The 20,784-nt window shown below is 41.6% G+C and overlaps 1 protein-coding gene across 1 annotated transcript in view; it reads right to left on the bottom strand.

The window, feature by feature from the left end:
• Positions 1 to 5,423, bottom strand: part of DNAJC5B (DnaJ heat shock protein family (Hsp40) member C5 beta) — a 35,772-nt gene extending 30,349 nt beyond the window's left edge. The window contains exon 1 of the mRNA XM_032804108.1: positions 5,317 to 5,423. Within this exon, the coding sequence (XP_032659999.1) occupies positions 5,317 to 5,423 (107 nt within the window). The remainder of the gene's footprint in view (positions 1 to 5,316) is intronic.
• Positions 5,424 to 20,784: the final 15,361 nt, after the last annotated feature.

Genomic DNA, 20,784 nt, shown 5'->3' with positions numbered 1-20,784 from the left:
TGGGACTGCATCGCCACCCATGCTGATCAGATCGCCACACTGGACAAACAGGAAATGAAATTCAAAAGTTCGTGGGGCTTTTCCTGTTTACCTGGCCAGTGCATCTGAGTTTGGATTGCTGTCCAGAGCAGTCACAATGGTGCACTGTGGGATACTGCCCGGAGGCCAATACCATCGATTTGCAGCCACGCTAACCCTAATCTGATATAGTAATACCGATTTCAGCGCTACTGCTCTCGTCAGGGAGGAGTACAGAAACCGGTTTAAAGAGCCCTTTATATCGATATAAAGGGCCTCGTTGTGTGGATGGGTGCAATGTTAAATCGGTTTAACGCTGCTAAAATCAGTTTAAACGCGTAGTGTACACCAGGCCTGGGTGACTTGAGTGCCCTCTGTCACCACACGTCCCTGTGTGCTGGTATAAGATGATGGGACCGCCCTTGCTCCCCTCAGTTCCTTTGTACAGGATAGACTCCAAAAGAGAGGGGATGATGGGTAGGTCGTGGAATGGACATGTGCAAGACATCTCAAAGAACAACAGTAACAGTTTTTCTTTTTCATGTGATTGCACATGACCATTCCACTGTAGGTGATTCACAAGCAAACATGCATGGAAGTGGTCCTGGAGTCTACCAGAACAGCGATTGTAAGACAGCCTCTCCAAAACAGGCATCATTTCTGGACTGATGGAAAATGGCATACTGAGAAGCAAAAGCATTCACTGATGACCAAATTGCTGCTTTACAACCATCTATGATCAGCATTTGTGCCAAGAAAGCCACTGAAGTTGCCTGTGCTCTACTAGAATGCACCAGTGCTCTAGCTGGTGGGGTTATATGAGCCAGATTGTAGCATAAATTAATGCACAAAGAGATCCAGGATGAGATTATCTGAGTGGAAACTGGTAGGCCATTCTATAACAACAAACAACTACATGGAGATCTAAAGGACTTAGTACATTCCAGATAGAAAGCTAAAGCCCTTCTCACATCCAATGAAGTTTTTCTTTGTCCCTGTGTGCATAGGGTTTTGGGAAGAAAATCAGCAAATAGTTTGCCTGGTTAACATGAAAATTAGAGACTACTTTCATGAGAAATTTTGGGTGAGGGCAGAGATAAACTTTATCCTTAAGGGAAACTGTATAGGAAGGCACTGACACTAAGGCTCTCAACTCACTCATCCTTCTGGCTGAGGTAATTGCCGCTTGAAATGCTACCATCATAGAAAGGTGTAGGAGAGAGCAAGTTGCAAGGGACTCAAAGGGTGGTCCCATCAACTTTGCTAGGACTAAGTTCAGATCCCAAGGAGGGATAGGATCTTGTATGTGTGGTTACAATCTTACTAAGCCTTTTAGGAATTGGATGATGATGGGGTTGGAGAAAAGAGATCTACTATCCACCTAGACCTGGAAGGCTGAAATAGCTGACAGATGCACCCTTATCGAGCTAATAGCCAAACTCTGTTTCAGATATAGAAAATAGTCCAGTACAAAGTTCAGGGGTGCCCACTCTGGGGATACATCTTTTTGACGAGCCCATATGGAAAAGTGCTTCCACTTAGCCAAGTAAAGTGTTCCTAGTTGAGGGCTTTCTGCTATTCAGAAGCACTTTCTGAACAACATTCAAGCACAACCTTTCAAAGGTTGTCAGCCATAGAGCGTCCACGCTGTCAGATGGAGGGCTGGGAGTTGGGATTACGCTGGTGCCCATGGTTCCGGGAAATTATCTCTGGATCCAATGGGAGTGATAGTGAGGCTTGATTGACATGGCTAACCAGATCATGTACCGGTGTTGACAAGGCCACACCGGTGCTATAAGGATGAGGTGGGCATGGTCTTGTTTGACTTTAAACATTACCCTGGAAAGTAAAGGAGTTGGAGGGAAAGTATACAGGAGAAAATTCTTCCAGGGTAGGAGAAAAGCATCTGTCTGTGAGCCTGAGCTGATCCCTCCTCAGGAACAGAATGATGGCATTTTCTGTTGTTCTTGTTGCAAACAGGTCCACTTGGGGAATCCTGTAGACCTGACCACATCGGGATATAGTTAATCACTCGTGGTGATCAGAGAAGGGTTCAGTTGCTCTGGAAGGTAAGCAGTCTTGAGATTATTTGAGTTGTTTGTACAAAACAGTTGCCACCCAGCACAGTTGAGTCAACAGTGCCCCCCACTGTAAAACATGGTTGACAAATTGCCTGTTAGAATTAATAAATTCTTTCTTACTGTATGGGTAAGTCTGAGCAGACTAGATGTGCCACTCTGAATGCCCTGACATTTACATAAGTCTTTAGAGCTTGAGACAGAATTTGTCTACAGAATTTAGAGTATAAATTCCAAGGGATTTGAGTATCACCCTGGAATACTTAAGGCTATGAAGCCTGTCATCCATTTTTTCCAGAAAAAAAGCAAGAGACCTTCAAAAGCGAGGTCCTGGATAGTCTGTTGGACATCTAGGGGTAGCCCAGGTGACAGCAACCATGAATACCTTCTCATAGCAATAGCTGATGCTATGATTCAAGCAGCAAAGTCTGCACTATCCATACTGTCCTGGAGAGCAGACCTAGTGACCAGCTTATGCTCTTCAGCCATTACTGCAAACTCCTATCTACAGTTCTCTGATAACTGGCCTTAAATTTTATAATGTTCTCCCAGAGTGTCAAATCATAGTGACTCAGGAATGGCTTTTGGTTTGCAATTCTGAGCTGTACACTCCCTGAGGAATAAAGTTTGCAACCAAACAGATCCAGTCTCTTTGAATCTTTACCTTTTGGTGTCAATGCTTGTTGTCCCTGTCTTTCCCACTCATTGGCAGCTGTCACCACAAGAGAATTGGAGGTGGGGGAGATGAGAGTAAAAATGTTCATATCCCTCAGAGAGCACAAAGTACTTTCTCTTAGCTTGTTTTTCTGTGGGGGGCTTGGAGGAGGGTGCCTGCTAAAGATCCTTGAGTGGCTCCATGATGGCTTCATTAATTGGTAGAGCCACCCTGCCTGGGGGTTGCCAATACCAGAATGTCAACCAACTTGTGAGAGCTTTCACACACCTCTTCTGCCTGAATGTTAAGTAGAGAGGCCATCCTTCTCAAAAGATCTTGATGAGCCCTGTGGTCCTCTTGCAGTGGTGAGTCACTTGACAGCGCAATAGCCTCATCTGGTGACAAGGACAAGAACACAACAGGCATCTGAGGTGGTAGTTGGTATCTGACTTGTGGTGGAGAAGCTGCCAGAGTGACTTCTGGTTGCTTGGTACTGGTCTTGGTACCAGGTAACAGGGAACGATGCTCTTGATGCTGATGTCTCCGGTGTCTTCTCTATGATAGCAAGCAGGACCATTGAGGGGAGGTCCTAGCTGGCATGGAGGAGGCCCCATGATGTCCAGAATGCTACTGGTATGGGCTGGAAACCCATCTTAGCCAGGACCATTGAACCTTAGAAAGATGCCAACGCTGAGGTTTCTTCATGGCCCATGTTCCCAAAGCTTTTGATGGGGGGGTATACTCCCTGTCCTGAATGGGATACAAGTGACTTCATCTCCAAGTCTGAAGACAAGCCAGATACTTCTGACAATGGAGGGACAGATCCAGTTGGGATTGATGAGCGATAGCCTGAGTCCAGGGATGGTGGTATCAGGGAAATCATTTTAGGCTTTCCTCTTGACAGCATATGCTTTTGCAGAGGCCTTCGATAGCAGTACCACAGGATCTCGATGCGTTGAAGTATGAGCTGTGGGCATCAATACCAGCTGTAGATCTTCTTCTGCTGGTGATACCACTACTTGGAGGCTAAACACGTCCCTTGTGGCTCCGGGGTGATTGGGGGCAGCACCGTCTCATGGCTCGGCAAAAGTCTTTCAGGGGATAGCCTCAACAGATCTGGCACAGGCTCTGGAGGCAGCAATCCCCTCTTGGCAGGTGATGAGTGTTCCAGGAAGAGCCTTGCCAGGAAGGGTTCCTGGCGATATCCAGTGTCTTTATTAAGACCACAGTCTTATTTATTTATTTATTTATTTATTTATGGCTTATTACAACAATCTGTAACCCACTGACCCCCCTTTTTGTCCTATAACTACAGGGGTATTAACAGGCCACTTCACCCTGAATGGTCCCTAGAATATGTGATAACTATTTATGCTAAACTAGCTGTTTGGTCTTATATTTAGCTGTGACTCTTTCAGTACCTTTTCCAGATCTGAGGAAGAGCTCTGTGTGGCTTGAAAGCTTGTTTCTTTCACCCGCAGAAGTTGGTCCATTAAAAGACTATTTCTGAACATTTTGGCCATACAGTAAGTTATTGATGTTGGAGGGCCTGATTTTACTCTCACTTTTACAGCCCAATTTACGCCATGTAACTCCATGGTGTTAGTAAATATTAATTTTTCATGATTTTGTATGATAAACTCTTGTAATTCTTTTATATGCTACCCAGAATCCTTTTAGTGTTGTGTATTGATACATTTAGTGTCCTACAGCTATTGAAACTAAAAATTTCTTTGTTTTTCAATTGAAACTAATGGGTGATGTGAAAATGAATTCAGTAATGGAATGTGTGAAATCTTTTAACCCTATTGTTTACTCTGACTTTAATTCAATCCAGGTGTCCAGGGAAGATACTTCTCAAACTAATGAAAAACTGTCTGCACAAGTATGTTATAAGCAAAACTGAAAGATTGATAAGGGATACTTCTTAATGCAGATGGGTTCTATAATGGATGAAATAATGACCCCATTGAAGGATGTTTTTAATTCATTAAGAACTGTCAGTTGTCATAACGGTTAGTACTTATGACCAGATTAGAGATTCCTTTTTGCTCATCAATCAGGTAAACTATGGACCATAAAAGACATTCTATTAGTAATTAGGAAAACAGAATACATGGTAAAATAAGAATGGGGAAAGTATTTTCCCCTCCAAAATGGGGTTTGTCTCACACCCTATAAAAGGATAGAGGGAAGTTATTTCGGGGAGTGCAGATTAGATTGCCAGTATCCCACCAGTTACAGAGAAGAGAGACACAGAGGCCAGCTCTTTACCTTACACCAAAGGTAGTAATGTATCTATTCTTTCTGTATTTTGTATAGTGCTATATTAATCTTTGATTAAATAATTTGAGCTTGTTATTTAATGATCTCAAATCATTATTAAATTCAAACATGCAACAATGGACTTCAGTACAGTAACGTCTGATTTACACTTCTTTGAATAGCTGCTGTTTGTAGGAGCTGTTCCCTGGACAATACATATAATATCTCAGCACAGTAAAATCTATGTTGCTGTGACATAAAACATTTTTGTTGCCTGTGTTTTATACATTTCTTAAATACCTGTAAGATTTCTTAATTTCTTCATGTGTTGCCCCCTTCTCCAGAGCCAGAATTTCATATAATGCTTCTCCTGATGTGGATAAAGCCCGTTGCCTTTGTTCAGCCATCTTATCTGTGCATTACCAAGACTACTGAAGGGGGGAAAAAAGAACAACTGGGATTGCAGACGTAGGGATAATATTTCTGATTGTTAATTTTAATAAGGTTTAATTAGTCTGTAAAGTTACTTTCTAAACTATTTTACGTGTAAGTAAAATTTGAAAAGCATATATCTTTCCAAAAAAGCCACAGACCCTTCCTCTCCCCCCGAATACATTATTTTAAAGTGATTTTCAAAATTGCCACACACAAAAAATGCTTGGGTTAGGTGTCGAATGTCCCAAATAAAAGGCCTGATCCTGCTCTCAATTAAATTAATACAAAATTCTCATTAACTTCAATGCATGCAGAATCAGGCCTGGACAGAGTAAAAGAACATTTCAGGATAATTGTTTAGTTTGTTTTCCCCTTCTCTTTCAAGTCCTACACATATAATTGAACCTTCCACTAAGATCATTGTCTTCTTTCAATGGGATGTCAGGTTTTTATCACCCAAGTCACCTCTTAAGAGCAGATTTCTGACCACTTTTTGCTTCCTGAGCAGCACAAAGTGACTAGACCAGAGGCCAAGGATTGAGCCCAATGGACTATATTATAGAATTAACCTTCTATAATCTTATGTGTATGAAAGGCTGAAGTGAAGTAGGATCTCATATTCAGATGTCATGGTTGTGTCTTATAATGCAATAATTTTGGCAGAATTCATAAGTCTGATAAATTTGCTACAGGGCCCCTCAGTTGCATGGCATGAATGAAGGTTAAATGTAGACTAGTCATTGGATCCAAACTACCACAAACTACCATCCACAGAATGGCTCCACTACCACTTTGCAGGGTATGAGGAGGAATGCTCGTGATACCTGAAGAATTTCTATATATACTGTTGGCAGCTATACTTGGATTTGGTGTTGAGGGAAAGATCTGCCTCTTTGACAACAGAACAGCCACAACAAAGCTCTGATCACAGCAAAATATAACCATAGGAAAAATCTACAATGAGTTATGGGCAAGCTTTGGAGGCAGACATTTCTGAGAACTAAAAGATTAGTGTGTCAAATAAAACTGCTCCTCTGCCATTTCTCTCTTCTCACTGCTGAGCTAGAAACATTATCCTGCCTTTATTTATATATTATTTACTAGGCCACATTTTGGTTCAGATTCAGCCTTGTAACAAATTCAAACTCTTTATCTGTATTCCATTGTAAAAGAAGAGCAAACATACTATTAAAAACAAACAATAACAAAAAAACCAAACCATGTTGGTCAAAAAGTTACATGAGATTACACAAAAAAGTAAACTAAACTATGTAACTTTGGCAAAACCAATTTGATTTCCTTAAGAAAACAGTATTTACATTTATGATTTCTTTTCATGACTTCTTATTCAAATAAATAAAAGCAAGGTTCAAGATCCTGTGAATTACTGAAATTCATGTATCCAGCTGAAATAAATGTCATAGGGCAAACGTATCCATTAAATGAATTGAACATACTACAAATATTAATCATTAAAAATTATATTATTTCAGGCATAAAATATTAATTTACCAGCTGCATTACAGTTCTATTTGTTTAGAATTACATGACTGTAACATGTTTAACATGACACTAACATTGGGACCCATTCTGCTCACACTTGAATCAAGGGGAGAAGGATCTGGCTCACTGACATTATCAAACCTTCATAACCAGACAACAGTATAAAGTCACTGAACTACAGCACAATTTAAAAATTCCATTACCCAAACCTGGATACATTGCACCACAGCAGAGGCAAAAACCAAAGGTAAATTTAAGATGGATCTTACTTTTAAGGACGGCAAACTAACATAATTTGTACTTTCTCATAAAGCACTGTTTTTAATATTTTGTTATTGTCACTAAATTTTCAAGAACTTGATCAGCTGTGCAAACTTTGAGACACTAACAAAGTCATCCTAATTATCCTCCAGTTGTAATCAACTGGAGTTTTGCCTACTTACTTTTAATTATCCTGTAAAAATATGATCAGAATAATAATAGATTTAGATAATTAAAAAGTCAAATCCAGTTTTCTAGAGCAAGTTAAAGTTTCTTTATTAACAAAGATAAAGATAGGCACAGTTCCTGTTTCAGTACCAGATCCTATACCCTATCACTGTGATACATTAGAATCCTATTTTTAGAATGAAATATTTTTGTCAGTGGAATAAAGAAAGGAGAAAATTGTTTACTTCCATGAAAGCTGACACAATATTTAAAAAGATGAGTGAAATATTGGTAAACAATTACATATCTCATTCTCATTTAAGATAATATGACTTAAATTACTACATTTTCAACTCATTTAGATTTATGTTAAGTATTTATACAAAAAATAAGCTATTGTGGTTCTAATAACATATCTGTTTCTAAAACTGCTGGAACAAAGTGTTATCTAGACAACATGATCAACTCAGAGTCTTGATAGTTTTTGTTAGTGATCTATTAACTCAGAAGGAAAGAAAACAAGAACCAGCAGAAGAAAGTGTTTCCATACCTGAAGCACTGTTCTATACATGAAGGCTGCTGCTTTTCATCCCTCACAGTCAGGGTTAAACAGGTCATTGGAGTCTGATTACTATTTTTTGTGTTAGTCTAGTAGCCAATTGGTTCTCTCTGTCGAAGACCTATGAAGAATGAATAAAAAATTAATGAACATAAAGGCTGCTATTATGTGACAGCCTATGACACCAAAAATATACTAAATTCATTTTGATTATATTTCATCCCTCGTTCTGCTGTGTCCAACTCTAATAGATATATTGAATTTGTTCGATTTCCTCCATCTGTGTTTTCAAGTTGTCTAGACACTGAACCCTCACTTTAAGACTCATTTTTTTAATGTTAGCCGTATAATTTCACCATATAGTCACTTCCAAAATAACACTGGTGATATGCTATAGGGGGTGCTCCTCATTAAAACTCCATAACCAAACAGAAAGGAGGTTTGGGGTGACTTTGCTGCCTCTGTTGGAGCTCACCTCTTGCTTGCAAGAGATACCTTTTTCCCTGGAGCACATTAAAAAAAGTCTGAAGAGCTATTCGTTTATCTTTGGAATGGAGCTGATTGAACCAAATGTCAGGTACAAAAATAAATAAATAAATTCCCAAAGGAGGGCATCCTTGAACTCCCTGAAAGGTCTTCACCCCTCATATATATTATATAGACCAAACTGTATGAAATATAGGTTACCCTTGCAAATAGATTCATGGAGCCCCACTGAGGTCATAGGCCAGTAAAGTCAGTGCAGACAAAGATCTATCTTCCTGGATCCAACTGCAGGAATAGAGCTATATTCTCTATATTTTTCAAGGAAAAAGTATAATAATTTCCAGGAGCGATATATAATATCTGTTGGCCTAGTGGTGCTGCCTTCCACGTTGACTATGATTTTATTAGAAAGTGTGTTTATTTAAAAAAAGGAAGTAACATTGTGAGAGCTGTTCAAAAGAAAGTGACAATAATTTTACATTCTCCTTGTACTCAAATGTATTATTTTTCTTCAAACATTCACCCTCAGATAAGGATCAAGCTTGGAAAATTTCAGCCTGAAAGATTAAAGTTTCAGATATTTATGGGAGACTGAAAATAGAATTGGAATGATTTTTTAAAAAACTTTAACTACAGCAAATGCTGCCACTCCTGTTATTTTGTATAAGCACACAAAACTAGTGTGTCCATTCAGGTTGCTTGTTCTCAAGTTTCAAATGATTTAATGTAAAGACAATTACTATAGACTGAATATATTTAAGAAAGAAAGAAAGTTTAACAAATTTGTTATCCATTGCCCTGGTCAGAATAACATACCTCATCGCAGAAGTAACTTTTGCCAGAAATAATTGAAATCCTGTAAGTTTCTTCATACATCCTGTTATCAAGAAAAATATTACCATTATTCTGGGTTAAAAGTTAAACACATTATTCTGTGTGTTTACAGCTCCCTCTAGTGTTAAAATCTACCTTTGTACACTTTAATAGTTTCTTTTTAACACCATTTTTAGGTGTTTTTTGTTTTGTTTAGTTTTTGTGGTGGATCTTCCACCAGAACAAACCTAGCCCTTACAAGTCTAGGATTTTGCCACTGGAAATGTTATATATCCCAATCACTGTCTCTATAATCTTTGGACCACTCAGCATTTCATAATCTACCAAAGCTCTTTAGTTCCTGATAACATACACCACTCTGAAGAGTAAGACATATAGTCTAATATCTCACATATTTCAAATTAGACACAATAGGAGACTCTCATTTGCATATTAACTTCTGACAAGTTTGAAATGTGGCCAAAACTGGCTTTGGGTAGCTTCTGACGCAGTGTCATACAAGCAGAATCTTCTCCATGGGCAAGGAGAGAGGAGAGAAAGGACAGCCTTTACCTCAGTTTTCTTAGCATGCCTGATAGACAATCCCAGGTCTTCCTACTCTTGGTTTCTTCTCCTCAGTCCTATGATAAAAAGGAGAGAAGATACCCTTGGTTTTACAGAGACAGGAATCTGAAAAGTGAGATAAGAGGTAATGGCGGTGGGGTATGTGTGAGGTGACTTGGAGAGGAAGTGATCTGCATGAGTGTGGAGGGTGGCTGAGCTGGGAAAGTGAGTGTGTAGGTGGATTTTTGCAGATGATAAATGGTAGTTTCTGTGGAAAAAGTGAATGAAGCATGAGTGGCGTAAGTCATGATGAGGTTGACTGCTAAAAGAGTTAGAATATGGGGGAGTGGAGTACGCACTGATGCTGTGTACTAATTACTTTAATAAACAGATTCCTAGATTGGAAGTTATAATGGACGGTATACTTTTGGAGCTTCCTACCGGTCTTACCTGCCTCCTCTCCCTACCTCAGTTACACACTCACTCGCCTTCACTGTTGCCCCTACTTCTGTTACTTTGTCTTGGATCTTCTGGTAAGATATATATGAATATAAAAGAAAATTATCAAATTTTATTATAATGGTCATAGAACTATTAAAGAAATTAAAAACATCAATTTGACAAATGCTTATTAAACAAGTTTGTTAAAAATAAATAAGGAGAAGATGGCAAATGGTGGAGATTAGTGAAAAAATGGAATGAGGATCTCACTTCTGCACTTTTTGTCTCAGGCCCACTAAATCCTGACCCTGGCCTAGGAACCATGTTTGTCTTTACAGACAATGATGGGTCTGCAAAGCAAGGAAGTTCATAATGGCTATGACTAGCTGCCCTCTTTTTTTTAAAATTTCTTCGGCTGATGTGTGCCTAAGATGTGCTTGAGTGTTTGTGCCCGTACTGAATTATATTGCAAGTTATTTAGGACATTATCTCAAAATCCTCTGAAAACAGAGAATTATTCTAAGGCACTTATCTCAGGAACTTCTTTAGCCCCCGTGTCATCTTGGTAAATTCTGTGATTACATTAGAAATGAGGCTTTTATTACCAAAGCGTTGTCTATTACAGAATGGTTACCTACTATATTATGGCTTCAAAAACAATTCCATCATTTAATGAATGGCTGATTTTTAAAGCAGCTATATATACTCTGTCTGTTCTATGTCATTAGAAAGAAGGCATTCTGTCTGATAACCCATCTGCAATCATATCCATGCAAAAGAAGTAATTATGCATAAAGGACCATTCAGGTCTTTGAATTCTCTGAACATATTGTGACGTACTTGTGCTACTGTTCATACAGAATGTCTCAATTCAGATGAACAGCAAGTTTTTAATAATCCTTCAGAACAAATAAATTGTATAAAAATTTGGTAAAATGAAGGAATATTAACTTTGCATGAACAATCTGCTATATGTTTAAATTTCTCATGACATGATCGCCATAATTTTACTCAAAAAGTTATTCACAGCACATCTTCATAGATAATCCATATAAAATTAGTTCAAAAGCTGTTGGACTGCTTGGCATGTACTCTTTACAATATATATTTTTCCTGGAAATGAAAGCAAAGTTTGACACTTAGGCAAGACGTTTTCAAGTACCTGTCAGAGCTGGGAGGTGGGTGGCCTGTGTGCACCAATCAGTTACCACATCACCAGGAGGTGAGTAGTGGGGTCAGGATCAAATCAAGCTGAGTCAGGATACCTGGAAGTCAGAGTCAGGTACCAGATTACAGACAGCAGGCAAGTAGCAGAGTCAGGTTCGAGCCAGGTCAGGAGCCAGAGTCAAGGTTCAATCAAGGTAAGGTTTAGAGGAGATGCAAGCAGTGTGCCAGAATTGGAGCCATGGTAAAGGCAGTCTTGCGCTGGTTGAAAGCAAGCTGGGCTTCAAGTGAACTGAATGCTTTTATGACTGGGGAAGTCAAGGGGAATATTTTTTCAGAAAAGTTGGTGAAAAATTGCATATAAAACTTGGCAAAGCCCAGGAAGTGCTAAAGTTCTCAGAGGGTCAGGGATGCTGTCCAGTTGCGGATGGCTTCCACCTTGTGCTGGTCCATCTGAATGCTCCTCAGGGAGATTATGGAACCTAAAAATTCAGTAGTGGTCTAGTCAAAGGTGCAAAGGTCTCTGAATTTGATGTACAAATCATGCTTCTGTAGTTTCTCCAGGATGAACTGGACATCATGACAGTGCTGCTCAGGACACTCAGAAAACACCAGCATATCATAAAGGTACATGATCATGTACTGGTCCAAGATGTCCCTGAACACATGGTTTATGAAATATTGAAACACTGTGGGAATGTTTGTGAAGCCAAATGATGTTACTCAATATTCAAAGTGCCCATCTTGAGTGTGAAAAGCAGTCTTCCATTCATTCCCAGCCTTATGCACACTAGACTGTATGCTCCCCAAAGATCTAGCTTAGTGAAGATCCTGGAAGTCCTCAGGTGGTCCAACAATTCTGGGATGACGGACAGGGAGTACTGTTACAAATAATCACCCGATTCAATGTGCGAGAGTCTATGCAGAGGTGTAGTGACCCATCCTTTTATTGCACAAATAGGAATGGTGCTCCTGCTGGAGAGGTGGACCCCCAAAATAAGCCCTTTGTGAGATTTTCCTGGATATACATGCATAGTGTATCTAGTTCTGGTTCAGACATGGTTTATATCCACCCATAAGGCACCTTTGCCATGAGCTGTTGTTCTGTTGGACAGTCACAGTCCCTGTGTGGGGGTAGTGAATCCATGTTTTTCCTTTCAGACACATCCAGGTAGTCACAGTACTTGTCAGGGAGACTGGGATTCTGGTCTAGACCTACTCCCTTCTGGTTAGCCCCCACCATCTGGGGGTCTCACTCCTGAGAGTCTAATGCAACCCTAAGACCCCAAGTGCAGGTCACCTGTGAGTTGATCAGTTTTGTTGGAGACAAGCTTTCAGGCCATATTCGAGGACCTCCACCACCAAGAGATACATGGGTCATGCTTCTCCAACCAAGAACTACCAGGAAAAATGGAGAATGGATCACACCAAAGCATATTATTACCCAGTGCCATTTCACTACAGCCTCTATGGTAATGGTCTCTTGAGTCAGTGGTCCTGATGATAGGAGCAACCCGTCAATCAACTCCACCAGGTTGAGTGTGGTTTTTGGTCAGAGAGGGATCTGGAGGGTTTGGGCACCCATAAAGTTGGCAGCAGCCCTGGAGTCTATCATCACCAATTGCCAGTGGGACAGAGGGAATCAGCTTTGTCTGCCTCAAAACCTGCAAGTGCAGTGGCAATTGGAAATGCAAGGAGACCCTATGGTTCCAGGATCAGGTTCTACTTAAGGGCTGGCTCCAGAGCATGGAGCTCTGATGATGCCCATGCTGTATCCCCCTTACTGCGCCTGGGCTGGTCTGTATGCAGAACTCTTTTGAGCTAGAAAGGAGACGAGGGCATATCCTTATGCCCCAGAGTAAAAACAGATTCAGCGGCCATTGAAATTCTTTCTTCTTTGAGGTCAGCATCAGCAACCAAGGTCAACCAGCATGGATTCAAGATTCAGTTCTACAGGCTTTGGTGTAGTGGGTGAACATGGGGGCATCAGGCTGCCCTTTCTTTCCTCTTGTGCAGCTGAAAGCAGATTAGTAGGGCAAGATCAATAAAGGCCTCTGGTGATTTCAGTGTGGGCTAGCTCATCTTTTTACATCCTCACTGAGTCCCTACAGGAATTGGTATAGTTGGGCTGCCTCATTCCATTTGACATCAGCTGCGAGCTGTTAGAAGTGAGTGGCCTAGTAGGTGGCTGGCCCTCCCCCTAGGTTAAGCTTCTGGAGGGCAGCCTTTGTGGCGTGGATGTGATGTGAATCACCAAAAATGATTGAGAAGGCTTGCGGGAAGGAATCCCAGTTGGAGAGCACTGGGCTGTTCTGCTCCAATAGAGGGGAAGCCCAATCGAGTGCTTTGCCAGTGAGAAGCTGACTGCTAGCTCTGCCTTTGTCTGGTCTGTGGGGTATGTTCGGGGGCAAAGCAGGAAGAGCAGTCTGCATTGTTTCAAGAACCCCCCCAAAATTTTGACAGCCCCATCAAACCGTTTGGGCAGCAACACCACATGAACTTGTCTGAAATTATTTGTAAAATACACAGTAACAATAATAATGATTAACACCTTTGCCCCTAACCTCTGCACGGTGCCCCCTTTGCCCCTAATTCCTGCACCCACATCTGCGCCCACATGGGGAAACACCTGGATACATGGAATGCTTGGCATTGCTACTCACTCCCCCCTCGAATGCTCCTTCACGCACCCCTAGGGGGCTGTGAGAGGGGGAGGGAGAAGCAACATCAGGTGATCTCTGCATCAAGGTCATTTTCCCCACCTGGGCTGTGTAAGGGGAGGGCAGGAGAGCAGCAGCTCCTGATATTTGCCTCACAACACAACCCAGGTGGGGAAAGTGACCTGGATGTAGGGAGTGCCTGACATGCTCCTCACTCCCCATGTCACAATTCCCTAGTAGGGTGCGGAGAAACATTGCGGGGAAGCAGTATCTGTGTGTAACCACTTGTCCCGCACCATTCCTCTTCTGGGAAGAAGCAGGAAGAAATCTGTTTCCCCCCCCCCCCCCCCCCAACATATACACACCCACATATCGCCTCTGCAAGACTGCAGAGTTCCCCTGCTATCTGGCAGAGCACAACTCTGTGCTACCACATGGTGCCCTCCTGACCATAGCACCTTGGGCAGTCGCCCATTTGGCCCATCCCGAAGTCCGTTCCTGCTGACTGTTACTTATCACTTTATTATCTTCTAGGCGTTTGCAAATTGATTACTTGATTATTTTCTCCATTATCTTTCCGGGTACCGAAGTTAAGCTGACTAGTCTGTAATTCCTCGTGTTGTCCTTATTCCCCTTTTTATAGATTGGCACTATATTTGCCCTTTTCCTGTCCTCTGGAATCTCACCCATCTTCTATGACTGTTCGAAGATAATTGCTACTGGCTCAGCTCCTTGAGCTACTTGGATATTCTAGGATGTATTTCATCAGGCCCTGGTGAGCTGAAGACATTTAATTTGTCTAAGTAATTTTTAACTTGTTTTTTCCCTATTTTTGTCTCAGATCCAACCTCATTTTCTACCTCAAGATAGTCAATGAAAGCCCATTAGGACAATTTCTAGATTTAACCATGGTAAAGTTAGAGTAGCTTCCTTGACTTTAATGGGGTTGCACAAATATGAATGGAAGTAGAAGGCCCTGGGAATCTGTTTTGTTTATAATATAAGTAAGAAATGAGGTACTGGCAGGTGAAAATTAAAATTATTGCTAATTATTGAAAAAATGTGTGAATATTTGTACATAACAATTTATTCAGGAAAAAGTGGTCCATTCCATAAAAATACCCACCTTTTCATTGGTAAAAGAAAATATCTGATAAAGTTACTGGCTTTGTGTAACCAATTTTTATGTATTGAGAAAATCTTAAAGCAGAGATCCTATTGCATAATGTAACCTGCTTCCCAAACCTTAAGGATTACAAAATACAGAATTTATCATAGGAAATATTTACTGATTGGTTTCTAAATAACATTGTGCAACTGGAATTCAATAAAATCAATTCCTAATGCTTGTTGTGAAATGGCAATTCGGCCATAAATGATGCATAACTGATCTTAAAAGTCAGAGACTAACAGGCCCACATCCTAAACCCAAAATACAGCCCAAGCAAATGGACTGTGTGTTGGGGAAAACCACAGGAATACAGAAATTGAATCCTCTTTCAGCTAGCTCTGCAGCTGCAACTGAAATTCAGGGCTCTATAGTTGAACCTACACGGGATTTTAATCCTACATGGGATTTTAGCTAGTGGATCTGCATAGTTATAGATCCACTGTGTCCCTCAGCCCTTTCCCTGACCCACAAACCTATCTCCATGTGAGGACCCAGGGCATGGCTCCTGCAAAACCACAGCATAATTCTATTGTCTTACATTTTTTTTCCCTTCTATGAAGGATTAGCTCCTCAGTGGAGGGATTATATGGAGAAAAAAGAAATCAGATCTATGATACACTTCTTTTTGGCAAGTCTATTATAGAAATAAAAGAAAGAACAATCTATTTTATCATCTTCTTTAATAAGAATTGTTTAAGACTAAACAACCTCATTTTCTATTTTGTTTCTTTATTTCTCATACTGGAAAGATTTAATTAACACAATTCACTGCTGATGTTCCAGCTGTCTGATTTAATTTGAGTACAATGTATGATTGAACAACAAAGTATTAGTGTAACAATAACCTGTTGCCAAAGCTATAGTGATTATTGGTGTATGAACAAGCTGTGTGACAGAAATTTCAGTTATGCAACAATGACGACAGGACATAGGCTATCTTTTAAAGCAAGATACTAGCAAGAATTAAATTTATTAAATTGGTCTACTTCCAAGTTAAACTATTTATCCTTTATAAAAAAAAATAAACATGCTTATAAAATCATAAAGAGATAGAGAGCAAAGATTTTCTTCAGGTGAGGCACACTATATACTTCTGAACTTAGTGATTTTTGAACTTTCTTGATTGAAATAGAGAATTCAGGGCAATACACCCAATTAAATTACAATTGTTACTGAAAAATATAATACCATTATCAAGAAACTAACTTTGAATGTGAATGTGTACATTACTGGGTAAAATTCAACCTTGCTAGTACAGGCAAAGGCAAATGCATCTTCTTGAGACAGTGAAGGATTCTCTCATATGGAAAGATCCTACAGAAATTTAATAGGAATGCATAACTTTGGGACATCTTATAGAATTTAACAGAGAGTTTTATGTGTGCTATAAAATCTGCAGAGTGTTTTAACAAAACATGTAGAAATAATCTCATTCTCTATTACTTTCAGTGGGTAAAATCTTGACACCCTTGAAGTCAATGGCAAAACTCCTACTGATTTTGGTGGGGCAGGATTTCACCCTACAGGATTTTAGAGTAATTTTTATAGAACCCTACACATTTCTGTAGAACCTTACTAGTTTAAACCTGATTAAACCCTATAGGGTTTTTCCTGTAAGAGGTGTGTCCCTGGGAAGAGTCACCTCAGGAGAAGGAAGGCTGTGTTGATCTGTTTTCTTTGAAGTAACTAAGGCCCCAAAATTATACTGTTATTACTTGTATACAAGTGCAGCCGGGGCTCGACCCTCTCCGGTGGGAGGAGGGGAGCCACACCGGCTCACTACACACCGGTGGGTCTGGGAAAACAGCTCGGCAGTCCTCGCAACAATCGCCTGCCCTGTGGGGGGAAGGGGCTCAGGTTCTTCGGCAGGGCTGAAGCCGTAATAACCGCTATGAGCCTGGCCCTAGGTCATGGCGGGGCAGCGAACACTGAGTTAGGAAGCTCAGGCCCTTGGGCAGGGCTGAGCAACAATCACAGTTAAGGCTCGGGCCTAGGTCAGGGTGGGGCAGCAAATACTGAGTCAGGAAGCTCAGGCCCTTGGGCAGGGCTGAGCAATAGTGACAGTTAAAGCTTTGGCCTCCTCAGGCCAGGGAGAGGGGGAGTCTGCCACCCCAGAATGGGTGGCAGGGGGGATGCAGGCCCTCTCACTCCACTGCGTCTCACCCAGGGCCCTAACAGCGGCTAGTGATCCGCTGCTCAGTCAGCGGGGATCCTGGCCGCAGCACACTGACATAGGCTCCGGCAAGGCTGCAGCCAGACTGGGGTCGGCTGCCCCCGGGCTACTTCCGTACTCCCCTTCGGGTCCTACCTGGGTTCTGATGTCAGCCTCTGCAGGGTCCAGGAGCATGGACTCGTTGCGGCCGGGGCTGGGTGGTAGGTCTGGCAACTCCTCCGGAAAGTTGGCCCAGGGTAGCTCCGGCGGCTCCTCCAAGTAGCGAGTGTGGGGGAACTCCGGCGGCTCCTCTGGGTAACGGGCACAGGGGAGCTCAGGCCACTCTGGGCGGCTGCCCTGGGTCGCAGGAGTTTCCCAGTCTCGAGCCCCCTGAGGGACATCTGCTCGCTCCGGCTGCTGGGGCCTGACTGAGCTCTGAGGGCCAGCCTTTATAGTCCCGGGTCGGCGCCTGACCCTTTGAGGGGCAGGCTCAGAGCTCTTTAGCTCTGCCCACTCTGGCCTCCGGCTGGGCTCTTCCTCCTCTGGGCTGGAGGGGAGCCACACCGTCTCACTACATTACTATTTAAGAATTGCCCAGATATCAAGACCTTTTAATAAAGATATAACAGAAGTCTGACAGCATAAAAAACCCACGGTCTAACAGCTAGATTTCTTCAACAGTCTGAGGAAATTCAGAATTGCTGAGCCTTTCCGAAGAGTGTACCACTGCTGCAGCTAAAGAGACTTCCCTTTTTCGCTGTCAGTGAATGAATTAAAAATCATACTACATTGATATCAAACACTGATGATATTAGATGATGTACCAGACAGTAGTAAAACAGGAAGCTTGATGGAATCTAATATTATAATTAAAATGTATATAAAAGAGAAAAATTCAGTAGCTTCTATTGTTGTTGTAGACATTTTGATGCCAAGATATGAGAGAGCCAAGGTGGGTGAGGACCAACTTCTGTTGGTGAAAGAGACAAGCTTTCAAGCTACACAGCTGAACAGCAAGTTTCACCAACAGAAGTTGGTCTAATAAAAGATATTACCTCTCCCACCTTGTATTTCTTATAAAAGAGAAGTAAACAATAAGTAATAGAACTTTGGCCAAAATATGGTAAACTTTCATTACAAGGTTTACTTCATGGGCAATCCTATTAGGAAATAAAGAGGTGGCATTCATATTGATTTATTTTAATTTTGTCATAAAGTGAAGAAGTAATGCACTCATTTTCAATCAAGCACGCTTATTCTATCATGTCAGTGAAATACAACTGTGCTGAAAGAGGCAATCAACAGGATTAGCCTGAATCTAGGAACTTCACTACACAATACTTGGTGGGTAACCTGACACCATAGACTGTGGTCACCCGGGCTGTCACAATGGTCCTCAGAAGACTATGCATGTGTGATATGATCAAAGAAGCAGTAGATAAACTGTGACTGTGTTTATAAAAGCAACAAGGAGTCTGGTGGCACCTTAAAGACTAACAGATTTATTTGGGCATAAGTTTTCTGCCTTATCATCTGAAGAAGTGGGTTTTTTACCCATGAAAGCTTATGCCCAAATAGTTTCTAAGGTGCCACCAGACTCCTTGTTTTTGTGGATACAGACTAACATCGCTATCCCCTGATACTTGTGTTTATAAGGACACTTGACTAGTGTGGAATAATCAGACATGTAACTATCTGGTTAATAATGCACAAACTCAGCTCAGCCATACTTGTACATACTACAGTCTTTCTCTTGTTAAAACAAGGGGAATAGAAATGGAAAATGTATATAACTGTTCCTTCTTGCTGGAGAACAACAGTTCTTGAAGTGACTTTGCATTGTGTAATGGACGGTTAAAACAAGGTTAAAGAGTGTCAAAGAATATGGATGATTTTGTATACATTATATGAACTTTAAATTAGACATTTCAGCCGCTAGCAGATTGTTTATGGAGACACTACAACTTGAATAAGAATAATGTAGGGAGCAGGACATGGGTGGTCATAGTTAATGGCTAAAATCAGGAACCTTGAACTGAAGTTGTGGTAAGAGTCAGGAGTCAAGCTGAAGGTCAGAGCTGGAGTCAGGTACCAAGCCAGGGGTCAAAGCTGGAATCAACATTGGGGTAGTGCATAGGAGCAGACCTGGAGTGAGGCAGGAGAGGAGGAACAGGGAACAGATGGGCATCTGGAATAAGAATGACAGTAACAGGTTGGGAGGCAGGAATCAGGATGGGTAGGCAGGGCTCAGGAGTCAGGCAAGTAGGCAGGGTCCATTGTAATAGCCAACCTGAGATTCACTTAGTTGTTAAGAACTTCCTATGCCTCTTTCTGATTTAAGTACTGCATGCCAGCCAGTCAGTGAATCTAGACGTCTCCCCCAGTCAAGAGTTTCATGGGCAGGGCACTATGTGAGCTAGAGTTTCATTGGGTCCATTCTCTAGTGATTCAGGTGAGCTGCTGGGGGATGCCTGGGGACTTACAGGCTTGGGTACAAGGCCCATAATCATTCTTTTTACCCCATTTCCTAAGGATGCCCTCCAGATGTTAGTAGGCCAGGTTTTCCATGGTGGGGTTTTGTGGAAGCCATTTACCAGGACAGGAGCAAGTACATTCTCTGATGATTCCCAGAAGTGCTTTTCAAAACTGTTGCCTTCCCAATCCATGAGATATCAGAATCTATCCCACATCATTCTGGCATCAAGGATCTTGTGGACAATATACTCATTCAGGTCTTGAATATATGCTGACAGGGTGGTTGGGAGTGGTGAAGGAATGGTTCTGAATGTGGATCTTCACAAGTGATATATGGAAAATTGGGTGTATACAGAGAGAATGGGGTACATCGAGTTCAAAGGTGATGGGGTTAATTTGCCGGTGAACTTGGTAGGGGCCAGGTAATTGGTAGTCCAATTTATGAGATGGTCTATTTGTGTGTTAAGTATCAGAGGGGTAGCCGTGTTAGTCTGGATCTGTAAAAGCAGCAGAGAATCCTGTGGCACCTGTGGCAGACGTCTGACGAAGTGGGTATTCACCCACGAAAGCTCACGCTCCAAAACGTCGCTAGTCTATAAGGTGCCACAGGATTCTCTGCTGCTTTTATTTGTGTGTTGTTTTTCATCAAGAGCCATAGCTTCTGGCCTACAAAATGGCAGGCCGCTCCTGTCCTTGATGGTCTGTATATTGTTTGCATCTCTCCTTGGTACCATCCAAGTGAACTTTTCGGTCATCTTGGGTTTGACATGTCTGTTGTATCCAGTCAAAGGCTGATGCATCGTGGGAAGTTGCAGGTAGCTCTGAGTACAGCCAAGGATGGAACCCATTGTGATGGGGATCCTGGGGTGCAACCTGAACTGTGGGACCACTGAGCCCTCTGTCCCACTCACCTGTG

The sequence above is a fragment of the Chelonoidis abingdonii genome, chromosome 2 (assembly GCF_003597395.2).
Source record: "Chelonoidis abingdonii isolate Lonesome George chromosome 2, CheloAbing_2.0, whole genome shotgun sequence".
Classification (NCBI taxonomy): Eukaryota; Metazoa; Chordata; order Testudines; family Testudinidae; genus Chelonoidis; species Chelonoidis abingdonii.
Note: the sequence above shows the minus strand (reverse complement) of the source record. Positions and strands in the feature narration are given on the sequence as shown.